Source organism: Globicephala melas, chromosome 15 (assembly GCF_963455315.2).
Source record: "Globicephala melas chromosome 15, mGloMel1.2, whole genome shotgun sequence".
Taxonomy (NCBI): domain Eukaryota; kingdom Metazoa; phylum Chordata; class Mammalia; order Artiodactyla; family Delphinidae; genus Globicephala; species Globicephala melas.
The window spans coordinates 35,550,591-35,564,924 of record NC_083328.1 but is presented as its reverse complement, the minus strand read 5'-3'; the positions used below and the strand labels follow the sequence as shown (position 1 = coordinate 35,564,924).

The window sequence follows — 14,334 nt, the reverse complement described above, 5'->3', positions numbered from 1 at the left end:
TGATGATGGGCCCCTAGCCTCCCTTTCTTAGAGCACTTACTAAAAAGGGCTTATAATTGTGAATATGTGTCTCTTATAACCCAGAAGAAGATTATAACTCTTACAATCTTTCACTGACCTGAGAGCCATTCCCTTGAAATGTACTCATCAGGAGGGACAGGGCCTCTTTCTCCCTTCTCTGTGGGAGGATAGACTCCTCCTGCCTCCCACACCTGCCAGATAGCAGACACACCTGGCCTAATTGCAGCTTCACTGACTGGCTCATTGTGACTTTTCACTACCTCCCGCCCCCCGCAGCCCCCATTCTCCCTTTGAAACACCCAGTCACCTCTGCAGCACATCGGATGGAGCGCAGCTCTTTGCCCTGCTGTCCGTAGTTACCGAATAAAATCTGCTTTCACCACTTCATAATGTATGGCTGTGTATGTCTTTGACATGCTACATGTTTTGTCTTCTCTATATGTTTTTTATACTAAATATGTGTCACGCACACAGAGGGGGCACGTCAGCAGCATATACTCCCATTTTTGAAACAAAACAAAACAAAACTCAAAACGTGTGAGGGGCGGAAACCCTTGACCTGGGAGGCTGGATGGGGCGCTGGGCCGGAATTCGTGCTCCCGGGTACCCCGGCGCCGGCGCTCTCAAGCTGAGGGCCCTCGCTCAGCCAGCCTCAGTTTTCCCACCGGAAACTCGAGGGCTCCCGGGTGTCCGCCCCGCGGTCCTCACCGCCCCCGTTGCCCCCGTGCCCCTGGCCCACAGGCGGGCTCCACGAGAGACCCGGGGAAACCGGAAGTTGGAACGGGGCAGCCGGACGGAAAACGCGGGCACACCGGCCAGGGTCCGGCAGCACCAGGATGACCCTTCGCCCTCGGCGGGACTGCTCCTCGCGGGCGCGGACAGCAGCGCGCAGGTAAGGGCAGCAGGGCGGTGCTGTGGGGGGCGGGGCCAGGGAGGCGACAGCCAATCACCGCGTCTCCCGTGGGGGCGGGATGGGGCAGTTGTTGCTTGGGAGACGCGCTCCCCGCATAGTTGCCCTGCGGGCTGCAGAGCTGGGGAACGACGACTTGTGCGCGCGGGGCTCCTGGGCCTCCTGTGGCTCCGAACGCCTCCCCCTGCGTCCGTCTCGCATCAGGGGACGGGGCCTCAGGGTTGCCTCCACGCCACCGGCGGTGAGCGGGCCGCCCGGCACCTGAACTCTCACTACCTGGTCTCCAGCGGCCCTGGGAGTTCTGTTATTTTTCTTCAAAATTTGTTTTATTTCCGGAGTTCCACCTACCTAACACTTGTACTGGCTTCCTTTTCTTCTTTTTCAATGGTTAACATTTTCTCTGCTGTTTACTCGATTATTCCTATTTTTCTTGGCTTCTCTTACATTCCTTTATTTGCCCCTATCGTCTCTCCTTCCTAAGGCTAAATCTCTGCATTTCCCTGTCTCCAGCCTGGCTTAACGGTGTTCATTAACACACGTTTGTTTTTATTTTTCTTACATCAGATGATTCTTTTTTCTAGTTTTTATTATTCTGGCTGCTTTTTTGTAAGGTCCTCTTTAAGACCTGAATCAGCTCGCAGGCCAGTCTGAGGGTAGATCACGATTTACTAAAGGTGGCGTATTCTCTCTTACTCAAGCTCACTGAAGCCGCAGGATAGTGGAGTTGGCATTTGTTGAGTGTTTCCCGTGCCTGAAGCTCTGATAAGCGCCTTGTAAACAGGCTCCTGAGGTAAGTACTCTCTAACCTGGTGGCCTGTGAGTGGGACAACAGATGTTTTCTGCTGGAATTGTATGGAGTTCTTAATTTTGTTTTGTTTTTGTTTTTAGTCATCAACATTCAAAAGTCAGGATATTTCACATAGAAATTGAATTCTTTTTGGCTTCTCTTGAAAAAACCTCATGCTTGGGCAATACTGAGCCCCCAACCGCCCCCTTTAAACAAAATATGGTTTCTTGAGGCCCCTGAAGTCTCTCCCACTCCGGTCTTACACCCAAGGCACTGGTGGTTTATGGTACTGCGTGGTTGCTGAAGGCATTTAAGTTTTTGATCTCTACTTATTGACTCACCCTGCCCTGGTCTGAAGTCTTTTGGAGACTGCAATTCCCACAAAGCAAATATCAATAATCCTTCCTCCTAGACCTGCTCAGGCCTAGAGCCAGCCCTAGAAGGGTTTCCTCTCATTTCCAAGAAGGAGCTAATATCTATCACATAGCAGATGCTCAGTAAATATTTTCTGGGGCTTCCCTGGTGGCGCAGTGATTGAGAGTCTGCCTGCCAATGCAGGGGACATGGGTTCGTGACCTGGTCTGGGAAGATCCCACATGCTGCGGAGCGGCTGGGCCCGTGAGCCATGGCCGCTGGGCCTGCGCATCCGGAGCCTGTGCTCCGCAACAGGAGAGGCCACAACAGTGAGAGGCCCGCATACCGAAAAAAAAAAAATATATATATATATATATAATTTTTTTTTCTGAACAGTTAAATAAATGTTGAGACTTCTTTTGGTCTAACTTAGGTGATCCCATGGTGGGATCCAGACCTCTGGGCTTCCTCAGTATCCCTGAACTGTAGCCCCTTTTGTCTGGTAGAGAAACGTTTGCCCAGGAATCAGGACACACCCGTTCTTTCTGGACTTGGTGCACTCCTGGGACTGCCATGTGTGAGATGGTCCACCTCAGGTTGAGTTCCTTTACTCTGGACACTGGCTTAACACAGTCTGGCTCCCAGACTGCGCATTTCATCTTTTCCAGGGCCCCCTGTGGCTTTTTCTCATTTTATAATTCTGTTTTAAAAACAGTATTGACTTTTGATACAATTTTGTTCATCTCTCTTTACTTTGAGGATTAAAACACCTGGAGATACTGACCAGAGCCAAACCCTGGGGGTAATTTTTCTTTCATCAAAGTGATAGTAGAATCAATAAGAATTCTAGGACTCCTAAAACAAGTTGAACTCCAAAAGCAGAGTTGCAAACTCAAAATGCTGCAAGGGCCAAGTGGAGAACCAAAGGTAGCACCCTGAGATCAGGCCCGGAATGGGAGGAATATGGGTCCAAGTTTGCTCTGGTTGTTCTGGTTTCTCAAGAAAATCAATTTTATGGGAATTCCCCTCACTTTTATTTTTTTATAAATTTATTTATTTATGGCTGCGTTGGGGCTTCGTTGCTGCGTGCAGACTTTCCCTAGTTGTGGTGAGTGGGGGCTACCCTTCATTGTGGTGCTCTGACTTCTCACTGCAGTGGCTTCTCTTTGTTGTGGAGCACAGACTGTAGGTGGGCGGGCTTCAGTAGTTGTGGTACGCTGGCTCAGTCGTTGTGGCTCATGGGCTCTAAAGCGCAGGCTCAGTAGTTGTGGCGCACGGGCTTAGTTGCTCCGCGGCATGTGGGATCTGCCCGGGCCAGGGCTCTGAACCCATGTCCCCTGCATTGGCAGGCGAATTCTTAACCACTGCGCCACCAGGGAAGTCCTGGAACCCTCCTAATTTTTTAAGCGTTGGGAACTAAGTTTTAAAAAAATTGAACCCTTGTGAGTGCACACAGCACACCGATGGGGTGGTACAAGGGCCAGTGGTGCCTGTCTTCCTGGGTGAAGTGGATGTATCTCAGAGGACTCTGATAGGCCGAAGGCAGGGGGCCTGGGAACGTTTCCAGCAGGAATCTTCCTGGAATCTGACTACAGGGCTGGCCCTCACCCCTTTCCTGACACTCATCTCCTGTGCCCTGTTAAGGAGAAATAAGTGCCTTGCCCCAGGGAGTGAAGCGCAGTCTCTGTTCTCCCGTTTTGGGAGCCTTAGCTCTCAGAGTCTGAAGGGAAGACAGAAGCTGAGAGGTGGACTATGAAGCCACCAGGGATGTCTGAGGGTTTGGGACCCCATGCATGGCTGGGTCAGACCCCTTTGTCACCTCTATCCCTAGCCTTGAGAGGGAGCTGGTCGGGGGCGGGGGGAGGGCAGCGTCTGGAAAAATCAGATTGATGCCACATCTTTCCAAAGTGTGAGACATAGGTGTAGGGGTGGGTACTGAGGAGTTCCCAGGTCTCTTCGTTTCCTAAGTTTGCTCTTAGGGAGAGAGAACTCCATGCCAGTCTTGGCGGGAACCCAGAGGAGCTGCTGACTGGTCTGGGAGCCTTAAATGAAATCCAGGGACGTCTCCACGGAGACACCCATAAGACTTTCAGAAGCTCTGTGTACTGAAAAGGACCACCATGTCCCTCCACTCGGCAAAGTGTCCTTCGTCCTGTAACGACAGCTGCAATTTGAAACGTCAAATATCAAAATCCTTACACAAAATATATTTTCCCACTTTGGCGCTCCTGCTTGGCTGGTGTCACGAGCACGTGCCAGGTAAAGCGATCGTGAGCCGGCAACGCGGATCTGGGAGTCACCTCCCGGCCGAGAGCAGGTGCAGCCGGCCTCGGGACCCCAGACCCGGAACCCTCCAAGCTGGGAACGCTGTAGGGCTGCAGCTGTGTGGGGAACGGGATCTGGGAGGGACTTCCTGTTGTCCCTAATCCCAGTCTCCACCCGGCTCCCCGCGCCCGGTGTAGGCTGCGGAGACTCCCTTCCCCGGGGGAGGGGGCTCCGCCGCCCGAGGTGACCCCTCCGCCTCCACCTCGGTGAGAGGGGGGCTGGGAGGGCGCCTGGATCCCGAGACCCGCGCGGGTGGCCAGCTGGCAGGAGGGGACGGGGTCAAAGGTGGAAGGCTACGGGCTGGCAGGGAGAGGAGGCCTGGACCCGGGTTCGGAAAGAGGAAGGACATCATCTGTGCGGGACCGTGAGCAGGATGGACACCCGGCCCGGGCGGGTGGCTGCAGCCGCAGGGAGGGCTGCTGAGAGCGGGCAGCTCAATTTCTGGATCCCAGGCGGGACCGAGTCAGGTCGAGCGCAGGGTGTGTGTGTGTGTGTCCTGGACCCGGGAGACGGCGGGGCCTGTATTCCTCCGCGGAGCTGGCTGTGGTGGGCGGGGCCCCACTCAGCACCTGTTTCGCAGGATCTCTGCAGACCTTTCGGCTCCTGATGACAGGAGATTCAGATTTCAAGTCACCCCGGTTTTCCTTAACCCAGTTGCTGTGAGAGTCTTGCTTCAACGATAAACGGGATAATACAAAATAGCATTCTGTCAAAGAGAGGGACCAAAAAACAACATAGAGGGTGAGACCGTTGGAGGGCGTCTCGGAGGTTTTATTTCTGATTGGGACCAGGGATGGATCTGGTCCGGCGTGGGAATTTGGGGGGCTTCAGGGATGTCCAGGAGACACTGGCTGATTTCCTTCTGCTCCTCTAGGCTCCTGGCCAGAAGCTGGAGGGGACTTGGCCAACAAGACCAAGAAACAACTCGGCTGAGCTTTGTAGCTCTGAGACAGAAAATGTCTGCGGATGGTGGAGGCATCCGTGCTACCCAGGACAAGGAGGGAGCCCAAGAGGTATGGATGGGGTGCTGGGTGAGGGAGGCATGCACTGGAAGGAACTGGAGTGGAAGGGGATTTTCAAGGCAGGGCATTTGGACCAATGGATGAGTTAGACTCACCGTGGGAGCAGGGCTGGTAGATGCGGTGGGGGGATGTTGAAGAGAAGGTGATATGATGGGAAATACCTTCCACCTGGGAATCGACTTCTATGGGACTGCTTTGCTTTGCCTCGTGAATTCGGTAGTCAGCAGACCAAAGGCTACACGAGATAGTAAGGGGGCTGCACAGGGGTCCCGTGGGTGGGGTTTGCTCTCTGAACAGTGCTCAGAGCATATGGGCAAACCTCAGTCTACCCTCTACTCCCCTCTGCCTGGGCCCGCACCTCCTCTCTCTCTGGGTCTGAGCACATAGCCCTTCCTGTACCTGTTGCCTGTGTGTGCGTAGTTACGACTTGCGGGGAGACCATGGTCACCAAGCTTGGGACTGGGGGAACATGAGTCAGCTGCAGCGGGATGTGCGACCTTGGGCAGGTCCCTTGGCCTCTGGGAACCAGGTGTGTCATCTATAAAATGCAGATCATGTGCCTGCCATTCCCACCTGTCTTGCCAGGTGGTTGGGAGGCTCAGAGAAGATAATAGGCATGAGAGGCCTCTGTAAGCAGCTCATCAGCCCGTAGGTGCTCATTATTGTAACATATAAAACACCACCACCCACAGCAACTAGAACCTAGGTCAGAAAAACCTGGAAATCCTCAGCTACGGTTTCCAGTAGCTGTAAGTTCAAGTACAAATCAAGTGTCAGTTCTGTTTTCATACCATAGAAGCACAAAGAATTTTTACTGCAGTTCAGTTTCCCTTCCATAATGCCTTTGTAACTCCCAGTGGGCCTCATATGTCCACAACATTCTGTGCTGATGTTGGATTCTGTCAGCTCACACAGTAGAGTAATAATAATAATTACCAGCACTGCTCTTTGTTTATCCAGAACTTTGTGGAGAGGAGAGCTGTTTCTCACGTGTTATCTGTGTGGAGGCAGAGCAGCTGAGTCTCGGAGGCCGCCTGGCCTGTGTGGCTCCCAGGAACTTTGACTCCTGGCCTGAGAGTCTTATATACTGAGGTGGGTGGGGAGGTGGAGGGATAGGCTTGAGTTCCCAGCAGAAGGCTGGCCGGTGCCCAGTGCTATGGGTGGTGATGATGAGGCCTCACCAGGGCCTCCCAGTGCAAGGGAAGTGACTTTCCCAGTGCAAGGGAAGTGACTTTCCCAGTGCTCTGCTCTGCTCAGGACTGAAAGGCTGGTAAGCGGTGGTTCTGGATTCCAGCCCCGGTAGCCTGACTCAAAAGCTTGCTCCTCACCTCCCAGAGGGCTGGGGCAGAGGCTGCTATGAAGAGGGGAGGGAGGATCCTGGCAGTCCCATTGTGGGGGACAGTGCTAAAGGGGGTGAGCCTGAGAGGAGTTTCCCTTCCATCAGACTTAGGTGGGTACAAGGCCTCAGCACAGTTAGAGGTATGCTTGGACTTATTTTTTCCAAATCAGAAACTGCCAACAGCTCTGACCAATTGAGTTAGGACTGAAATGGCCCAAGGCCACATGTCTTCCTGTCACTTTCAAGAAGTTATGGCCCTGGGGGTGACTTGTGAGTCCGATACACTGAGTTCAAGTCCTGGCCGAGTCACTCCAAGCTCTGTGACCTTGGGCCATTGTCTGTTCTCAGAGCCTGGGGGTGTGAGTTTTCTGTGTCTGCTGTAACAAAGGACCACAAACTGGGTGGCTTAAAACAACCGGCTTTTATTCTCTCACACTTTGGAGGCCAGAACCCCAAAATCAAGGGGTCAGCAGGGCCCCCTCCCAAGGCTCTAGGGGAGGATCCTTCCTGCCTCTCAGCTTTTGGTGGCTCCAGGTGTCCCTTGGTTTGTGACAGCATCACTCCAGCCTCTGCTTCCATCTTCACATGGCTTCTCCTCTGTTTCTGTGTCCTCTCCTCTTTTTTTTTGGCTGCCGCATGGCTTGTGGGATCCTAGTTCCCTGACCAGGGATAGAACCTGGGCCCTCGGCAGTGAAAGCGGGAGTCCTAACCACTGGACTGCCAGGGAAGCCCCTGTGTCCTCTCCTCTTCTATGGACACCAGTCATTGGATTCAGGGCCCAACCTGAATCCAGGATTATTTCATCTCAAGATCCATAACTACATCTGCAAAGACCTTTTTTCCAAATAAGGTCACATTCTGAGGTTCCGAGTAGACATGAATTTTGAGGGTACACTATTCAACCCAGCCAACTACATTCGGTTTTCTCATATATTAAAAGAATAACAATCCACACTCCTGTGGGAGGTGGGAGGCTCAAATTGGGAAGAGGCATCTGCCCTGTGGGCACCCAGCAGGGCCTCGATGAGCCTCCCCTCCTTCCCTCACTGTCCTGCCTCACAGGGTGAACCACGGATATGCAGGTCTCAGGGACGGAGGCGGAAGCAGGGCCAGCCTTGCATCTGGGTGTGCGTTCTGCCAGCCTCGGTGTCTGACTCTGCAGGTCCCCGAGTGTGGAGTTCTGCTGTGTTTCCCATTCTCCGTCCCAGTGCTGATGGGGCTGTTATTTCTAGACTCCAGGTCATGGGCATTCTTGTCAAGAAATGCTTTCCGAGTCGGAGGGGACAGTGCCGTTGGGAGCCGCTCAGGAGTCACCCCACATCAAGATGGAGCCGGAAGAGCCGCACCCTGAGGAGGCATCACAGGAGGCCAGAGCTCAAGGAGTACGGGGCTGGGTGCCCCTAAGCCAGGGCTCTAAGGAGAAATCACATTTCCTGCCTGGCGGAGGTGAGGAGGGGGATGTGGAGAGAGGCACTTTCCCAGGTGGACGCTCAGCCCGGGTGGGGAGACCCTGATGTCTGCCCCACCTGCCCCTTGGAGGCTGCCCCCGCTCACCCTCAGAGCCCACTGACCCTCTTCTTGGATCAGGTCGGGGGTGGAGTTGGAGGCACTGTGGGTTTCCCTGGTGGGCCTGGCATGAGCTCACTGCGGGGAGTGGGAGGGCCAAGCGGGATGAGGTGGCCGCGCTGAGGACCTCTCTCCTCTCTCAGCCCTCCCCTCCCCCCAGATCTCTGTGCTTTCTCACGAGGGGAGGACCAGAGACCGGCGGATGGCCGCGGCGCTCCTCACTGCCTGGTCCCAGGTGAGTGTCCCCATCCACAGCTGGAGCCGAAGGATGTGGAGGGACAGCGTCTCTGAATCATCCTCTGGATCTGAGCGCTGGACCTGAGGGTGGGGACTGGAGATCCTGAGCTTTGGCAGTGGTGCCGAAAAGAAGGATCCTTGTTTTTGTCTCTTGTCTTCTGCTGTACACAAGCGCTTTGTTCTTGCCCACAAAAGCCTTCCTTGGGCAACTGTCCTGCTTCATCACACCCGAGGGCCAGCCTCACTTGAGTCAGCAGGATGGGAGTCGGGGTCTTGCCCTTGTCCTGGCACCACCATGCCCCTCCACCACGTCCTGGCGTGTCCTGGAGAGTGGGCATCTCATGTTGTTTCAGATGCCAGTGACCTTTGAGGATGTGGCTGTGTACCTCTCCCGGGAGGAGTGGGGGCGGCTGGACCACACACAGCAGAGCTTCTACAGGGATATCCTGCAGAAGAGGAACGGGCTGTCCTTGGGTAAGTGCTCACTCGTGCTGGAGTGCTGCTTCCTGAGGCCCTGGGAAGTCAGCGGTGGGGCCTATCTTCCATCACCTCCTCCTCCCTTTCCAGGGCTTGAACCCCCTCTTGTGGCTCATCCAGACCTCACTGTACTATAGAAGCTTCCTAGTGATGGATGTGTTCTGGTCGGTGCTGATATGGTAGCCATGAGCCATATGTGGCTATTGACCCCTAGAAATGCAGCTAGGACAACTGAGTTTTTTGTTTTATCTCATTTTAATCAGCTCAGATTTGAATTGAAATAACCACATGTGGCTAGCGGCTGCTGTGCTGGACAGTGCCGACCTAGAGACTGTGCTTCTCTCCAGTTCTTCCCTAGCTTATTCCAGTAGTTCGCCCACTTCCAAGCCCAGCTTCAGAGGTATCTGACCAGAAAGCCTGGCTCTGGGCCGGGCTGCTAGCCCAGGGGATGGGGAACAGTGCCAGCTAATCCCTCCAGGCCTTTGACTCTGAGCTGTCACATCCACCCCAGGGCCGTGTCCTCTTCTCAGAGGGGCCTTGGCTCCCTTGGTTTTTCTCATGGTAAGCAGTAAAGTCCCAGGGCTTTGATTCCTCAGTTTCAGGCTCTAGTTTTCATGGCAGACTTTTATGAGGGCTTATGGAAAAATCAGCATTCATTCATTCATTGTCATTCATTCAGTCATTCAGTCTGTTTGTCTGTCAGTGCACATCTGTTGCACACCTGCTAGTCCAGGTGGAGCCAGGGTCTTGGTAATTCCACCCTCTGACTTTGATGGCGGGCCAAGACCCCTGTTGTCCCTGGTGGACCCCGGGATCACAGCAGCTGCTGTGCTCACACCTTTAATTATCTCTGGTTTGCTCACCACCCATTGTTAGCACTCTCCGGGGCCCAGGCCAGCAGGTCCAGGCAAGTCTTGGGAGATCAGAGGGAACCAGCATCCACTCCAGAGCCCCATGGCAGGCCTCACAAATGCCCTAAACCACCCAGTTGGTCCAAACATTCCTTCCCCCCCATGGGGCTTGGATCAGGGCATGGAGGCCAGGGCCCTTCTGCTCTCTTCCTGACTTGACCAGAATTCTCAGGCCCTCACCCTGGGGTACTTGGCAAATGGGCCTTTGGTCCTTGACTTCTGGGTGGTCAGTGTCCCTGGCCCTCTTATCGCAGGCCCTCCCACTTGGCCTCTCTTTGCCCACTGCCCCTCCCCCAGGAGCCCTTTTTGCCTGTGATCCTGGGAAGGTGCAGGTGCAGGATAGAAAGACTGCATCTGGTTTCTGACATTGCTGGACTCACTGCTGCGGACAGTGTGACATAGAGGTGGCCAGCAGCTGACCTGGCCCAGCCCTGAGAAGAGTGTGCCTGGAGGTTGCCCCGGAGTGTGCATCCTGAGAGGGCATGGCCATCTGCCCCCAGTGACTGTTGAGCTCACTTGGTTTTGCCCCGTGTTTGCAGAGCTGCATCCCCTCTTCTTTTGCTCCATCATCTCTCCGGGGAGGTGGGGGGTGGTTTCTCCTTGCTGTGCAGCCCGAAAGGCCCTGACTGAGCACAGCATCTCTTCCCAAGCAGGGTTTCCCTTCAGCAGGCCTTTCTGGGCCTCTCAAGTGCAGGGCAAGGGCGAGGCCTCGGGATCCTGCCAGCAGATGGGAGATGAGGAGGAGGAGAAGAGAGGTGCGTGCAGAGGTGACAGGTGGGCGGGGCAGTAGGGTCGTGGCTGTCACTCCCAGGTGCCCCATGTCAGTGCGGGCGGTTTTCTGTGGGGTGCAGACACACAGCCCCTCCTGGGGCAGGGCCACCAGCCCTCCCTCCTGTGTGGAGGGTGGCTCTTGCTTCCAGGGTTCCCAGCAGGTCCTTGCCCTAATTTCTAGCTCCACAATTCCCCCGGGGCCCTCATGAAAGCCTCTGCCTTGCTGGAATCCCTCTTTATCCAGGAGCCATGGAGGTGGGCAAGGAGGAGCTAGCCCCATCCCTGGGAGCCCTTGGGGATATGAAGTCCTTCAAAAGCAGGGTGGGGAGAGCCCAGGGGGACGCCCCACGGTGTGGGCAGCGAGCAGCCGGCAGCCAGAGCTCAGGGCCAGCCAAGGACGATGTGCAGCCGGGTCCCGTGGTGGAGGCACAGTCGGAACCAGCCCCGCCTGACATCGGCATCCCGAAAGCCCAGGAGGGCCGCTTCCCAGAGCAACCCAGAGAGGGGGGGACGACCGCCCCTGAGAGCAGCGAGGAGGGCCTGGCCTCTGACGGCGACGCCGGCAAGAAGACCTACAAGTGCGAGCAGTGCGGCAAGGCCTTCAGCTGGCACTCGCACTTGGTGACGCACCGGCGCACGCACACGGGTGAGAAGCCCTACGCGTGCACGGACTGCGGCAAGCGCTTCGGCCGCAGCTCACACCTCATCCAGCACCAGATCATCCACACCGGCGAGAAGCCCTACACCTGCCCGTCCTGCTGGAAAAGCTTTAGCCACCACTCGACGCTGATCCAGCACCAGCGCATCCACACGGGTGAGAAGCCCTACGTGTGCGACCGCTGCGCCAAGCGCTTCACCCGCCGCTCGGACTTGGTCACCCACCAGGGCACCCACACGGGCGCCAAGCCGCACAAATGCCCCATCTGCGGCAAGTGCTTCACACAGAGCTCAGCCCTGGTCACCCACCAGCGCACCCACACCGGGGTCAAACCCTACCCGTGCCCCGAGTGCGGCAAGTGCTTCAGCCAGCGCTCCAACCTCATCGCCCACAACCGCACACACACCGGCGAGAAGCCCTACCACTGCCTCGACTGCGGCAAGAGCTTCAGCCACAGCTCGCACCTCACTGCCCACCAGCGCACCCACCGTGGTGTCCGGCCCTACTCCTGCCCCCTGTGCGGCAAGAGCTTCAGCCGGCGCTCCAACCTGCACCGGCACGAGAAGATCCACACGGCGGGGCCCAAGGCCCTGGCCATGCTGATGCTGGGGGCAGCCGGGGCTCTGGCGGCACCCCCTCCGGCCCCCACCTAGGAGGCTGAGAGACAGGGGCTGGCCTGGAGACAGGGAAGGAGGGGGATTGGAGCAGGGGCAGCTGCTGCGGGGGTGTGACCTGGGAGGCCCAGGAAGGGAGTTGGGGAGGTGCTGGCATGGGGATGGGGCGCGGCAACATGGGAGGAGCTCGGGTGAGGAGGAGGCATGCTCACTGCAAATTAAAGGCCTTGGAATTCGAGCGACAGCCTATAGCTCTGTCTCGTGGGGCCCTGGAGGCTGACCCTGGACTTGGCGGGGGGAAGTGGGGGCTCCGGAGTCAACCCAGTGTCTCCTCACTCAGCCATCCCTATGTCATCCCTCTGGGGGCTTGGGCACCTTCCTCCCCAGCCTTCACCTAGCTTGGACCCATTCCAGAGCCTATAGCAAAGGCTTCTGAGCACAGAGGTTTCCAAACCTGAAGTCAGCTGGCCACTTCTGAAATTGTGGACCCGGTGGGGTGGTCTGCTGCTGTGGTCACTTGTCCCAGGCATTGCCCAGTGAGCTCTGGACCCTCCCTGGGCTCTTCTCTTTGGGAGCCGGGAGGAGGGCCAAGCCAGCATGGGAATTCACGCTCAGTGTCTCCTGCCTTCCCTGTCTCCTGTCTCAGGCACTGGGGCCTGCATTTTGTGACTGGACGTTTTCACCTGCGTCCCTGAGGACCCAGCTGTAATCCAGTGAGGATTTCTCACTTACCAGGGACCCTGCCCCTCCTGGTCCTTTCTGAGGCTGCTGCCAGCTTCCTCTCCTATTTCTCACCTCCTTGGTCTCTTTGCACATGTCCTTTGTAATTTGCCCTAACCGCCCCTGCCTGGCTGTTTTACTCCTGGCCTTCTGGTTTTTTAGCTCTGAAGCTTCCCATTCTCTACGTTTTTTTTTCCCCCGCTGGGGAGGGGTGGGCTCAGCTTGCTTATTGTCCTAGGTTTGCAGCTCAGCTCTCACAATTACATTCAGTCTGACACCAAATGACCTTGAGGACGTCTGCATCAGGGAGGCTGTTGGGACCCCACCTGTCTCTGCAGATCACAGGGCTAGCAGGGCAGTCGCAGCCCCGGTTAGCTCCCAGCCAATAAGGGATGAAATGTCTTGAACAGGACAGCAGACTGAGAATGGTAATAATAGCTGCCAGTGGCAGCTGCCCTGTCAGGCGTGGGACCAAGCACCATATATACGTTTCCTCAAAGCTCTACAAGTCTGAGCAGTGGGTTTCATCTCAGTTTTATAGAGGAGGAAACAGGCCAAGAAGTCCAATAACTTGTCCAAAGTCATTGAACCAGAGAGCTGGAAGCTGGGGCTCAGGTCCAGGGTTTTTATTTGTTTGTTTATTTATTTACTTGGTTGCACCGGGTCTTAGTTGTGGCTCACTGGCTCCTTAGTTGCAGCACATGGTTTCCTTAGTTGTGGCTGCAGGGCTTCTCAGTTGTGGCTCACTGGCTCCTTAGTTGTGGCATGTGAACTCCCAGTTGCAGCATGCATGTGGGATCTAGTTCCCTGACCAGGGATCGATCCTGGGGCCCCTGCATTGGGAGCACGGAGTCCTATCCACTATGCCACCAGGGAAGTCCCAAGATATTTAGGGAGTTCTAGACAATGCTATAAGACTAAGAAAATAATGAGTATAAATTCTGGAAATGAATATAAATTTTCTGGAAAGACAATTTTCCCTTTTTACATCATAGAAAAATAAACTAAAACTATCAGAAGGAAAGTACAATAAGGTGGTCAATTTCAATATAACTATAAACAAATTATCATCCATCAGCAATGCCCAATAGAATATATGGTAGGTGTGCTAGTTATTAATTTATTGTCCCTCAAACCCCCAATACACCCTTTTGTCCTGCTTTGTGGTAATGGAGCCAGATCCCACGGACGTTTCTCCTTTGCAAGCCAACTTGTTGTTAATCTTTGTCAGTACAGGGTGAAGAACAATGTAAGGGCACACTGGAAAAAGGGACTTTCAAGTTCCTTCTTCCTTGTGTAGTTTTCCACTGGGGCCAGTAAGGGGAGGAGAGGGAGCCCAGTAGCATCCACTTCAGCGGTCTTCTTAGAACAACCTGGGCTCATCCCTTCCAGCAAGTAGTTCAAGCAAATGCAGGAAGGTGTACGTAGTAAACATCTACAAATGGAAAAATTGAAACAATCTAAATATCCAAGAGTAGGGGACTTTAAATGGAATATGGAACTTCCATGTTTTGGAATACTATGCACCTTGCACAACAGATGGATTTTGATAGACTTTTTTTTTTTTAATATTTTGTCTCCACAAGGCATTACTGTTATCTGAGATGGATTTTTTTTATTTA

General features: G+C 54.8%; 1 protein-coding gene across 9 annotated transcripts; it reads left to right on the top strand.

Moving 5' to 3' along the window:
- Positions 1-825: 825 nt before the first annotated feature.
- ZNF205 (zinc finger protein 205) lies at positions 826-12,749 on the top strand. 9 transcript variants are annotated; one of them, XM_070043677.1, is made up of 8 exons: positions 826-913; positions 1,630-1,721; positions 5,272-5,410; positions 7,991-8,204; positions 8,468-8,559; positions 8,915-9,035; positions 10,600-10,704; positions 10,965-12,748. In XM_070043677.1, exons 3-8 carry the CDS (start codon positions 5,354-5,356, stop codon positions 12,029-12,031), a joined length of 1,656 nt encoding a protein of 551 aa, XP_069899778.1. In that variant the 5' UTR covers positions 826-913; positions 1,630-1,721; positions 5,272-5,353; the 3' UTR covers positions 12,032-12,748. The 9 variants fall into 9 exon arrangements, with proteins under 9 accessions (XP_069899778.1, XP_069899780.1, XP_069899776.1 ...); XM_070043679.1 differs by lacking the exon at positions 826-913 and adding an exon at positions 1,132-1,172; XM_070043675.1 differs by lacking the exons at positions 826-913; positions 1,630-1,721 and adding exons at positions 4,482-4,876; positions 4,978-5,138.
- The last annotated feature ends 1,585 nt before the right edge of the window (positions 12,750-14,334 follow it).

Bases quoted from the DNA above. Each gene is read 5' to 3' on its own strand.
- ZNF205 (XM_060285288.2), top strand. From the start codon at position 5,231: ATGTCCAGGAGACACTGGCTGATTTCCTTCTGCTCCTCTAGGCTCCTG. The intron at 8,205-8,467 runs GTGAGGAGGGGG...CTCCTCTCTCAG, and splicing joins ACATTTCCTGCCTGGCGGAG to CCCTCCCCTCCCCCCAGATC. The intron at 8,560-8,914 runs GTGAGTGTCCCC...ATGTTGTTTCAG, and splicing joins TCCTCACTGCCTGGTCCCAG to ATGCCAGTGACCTTTGAGGA.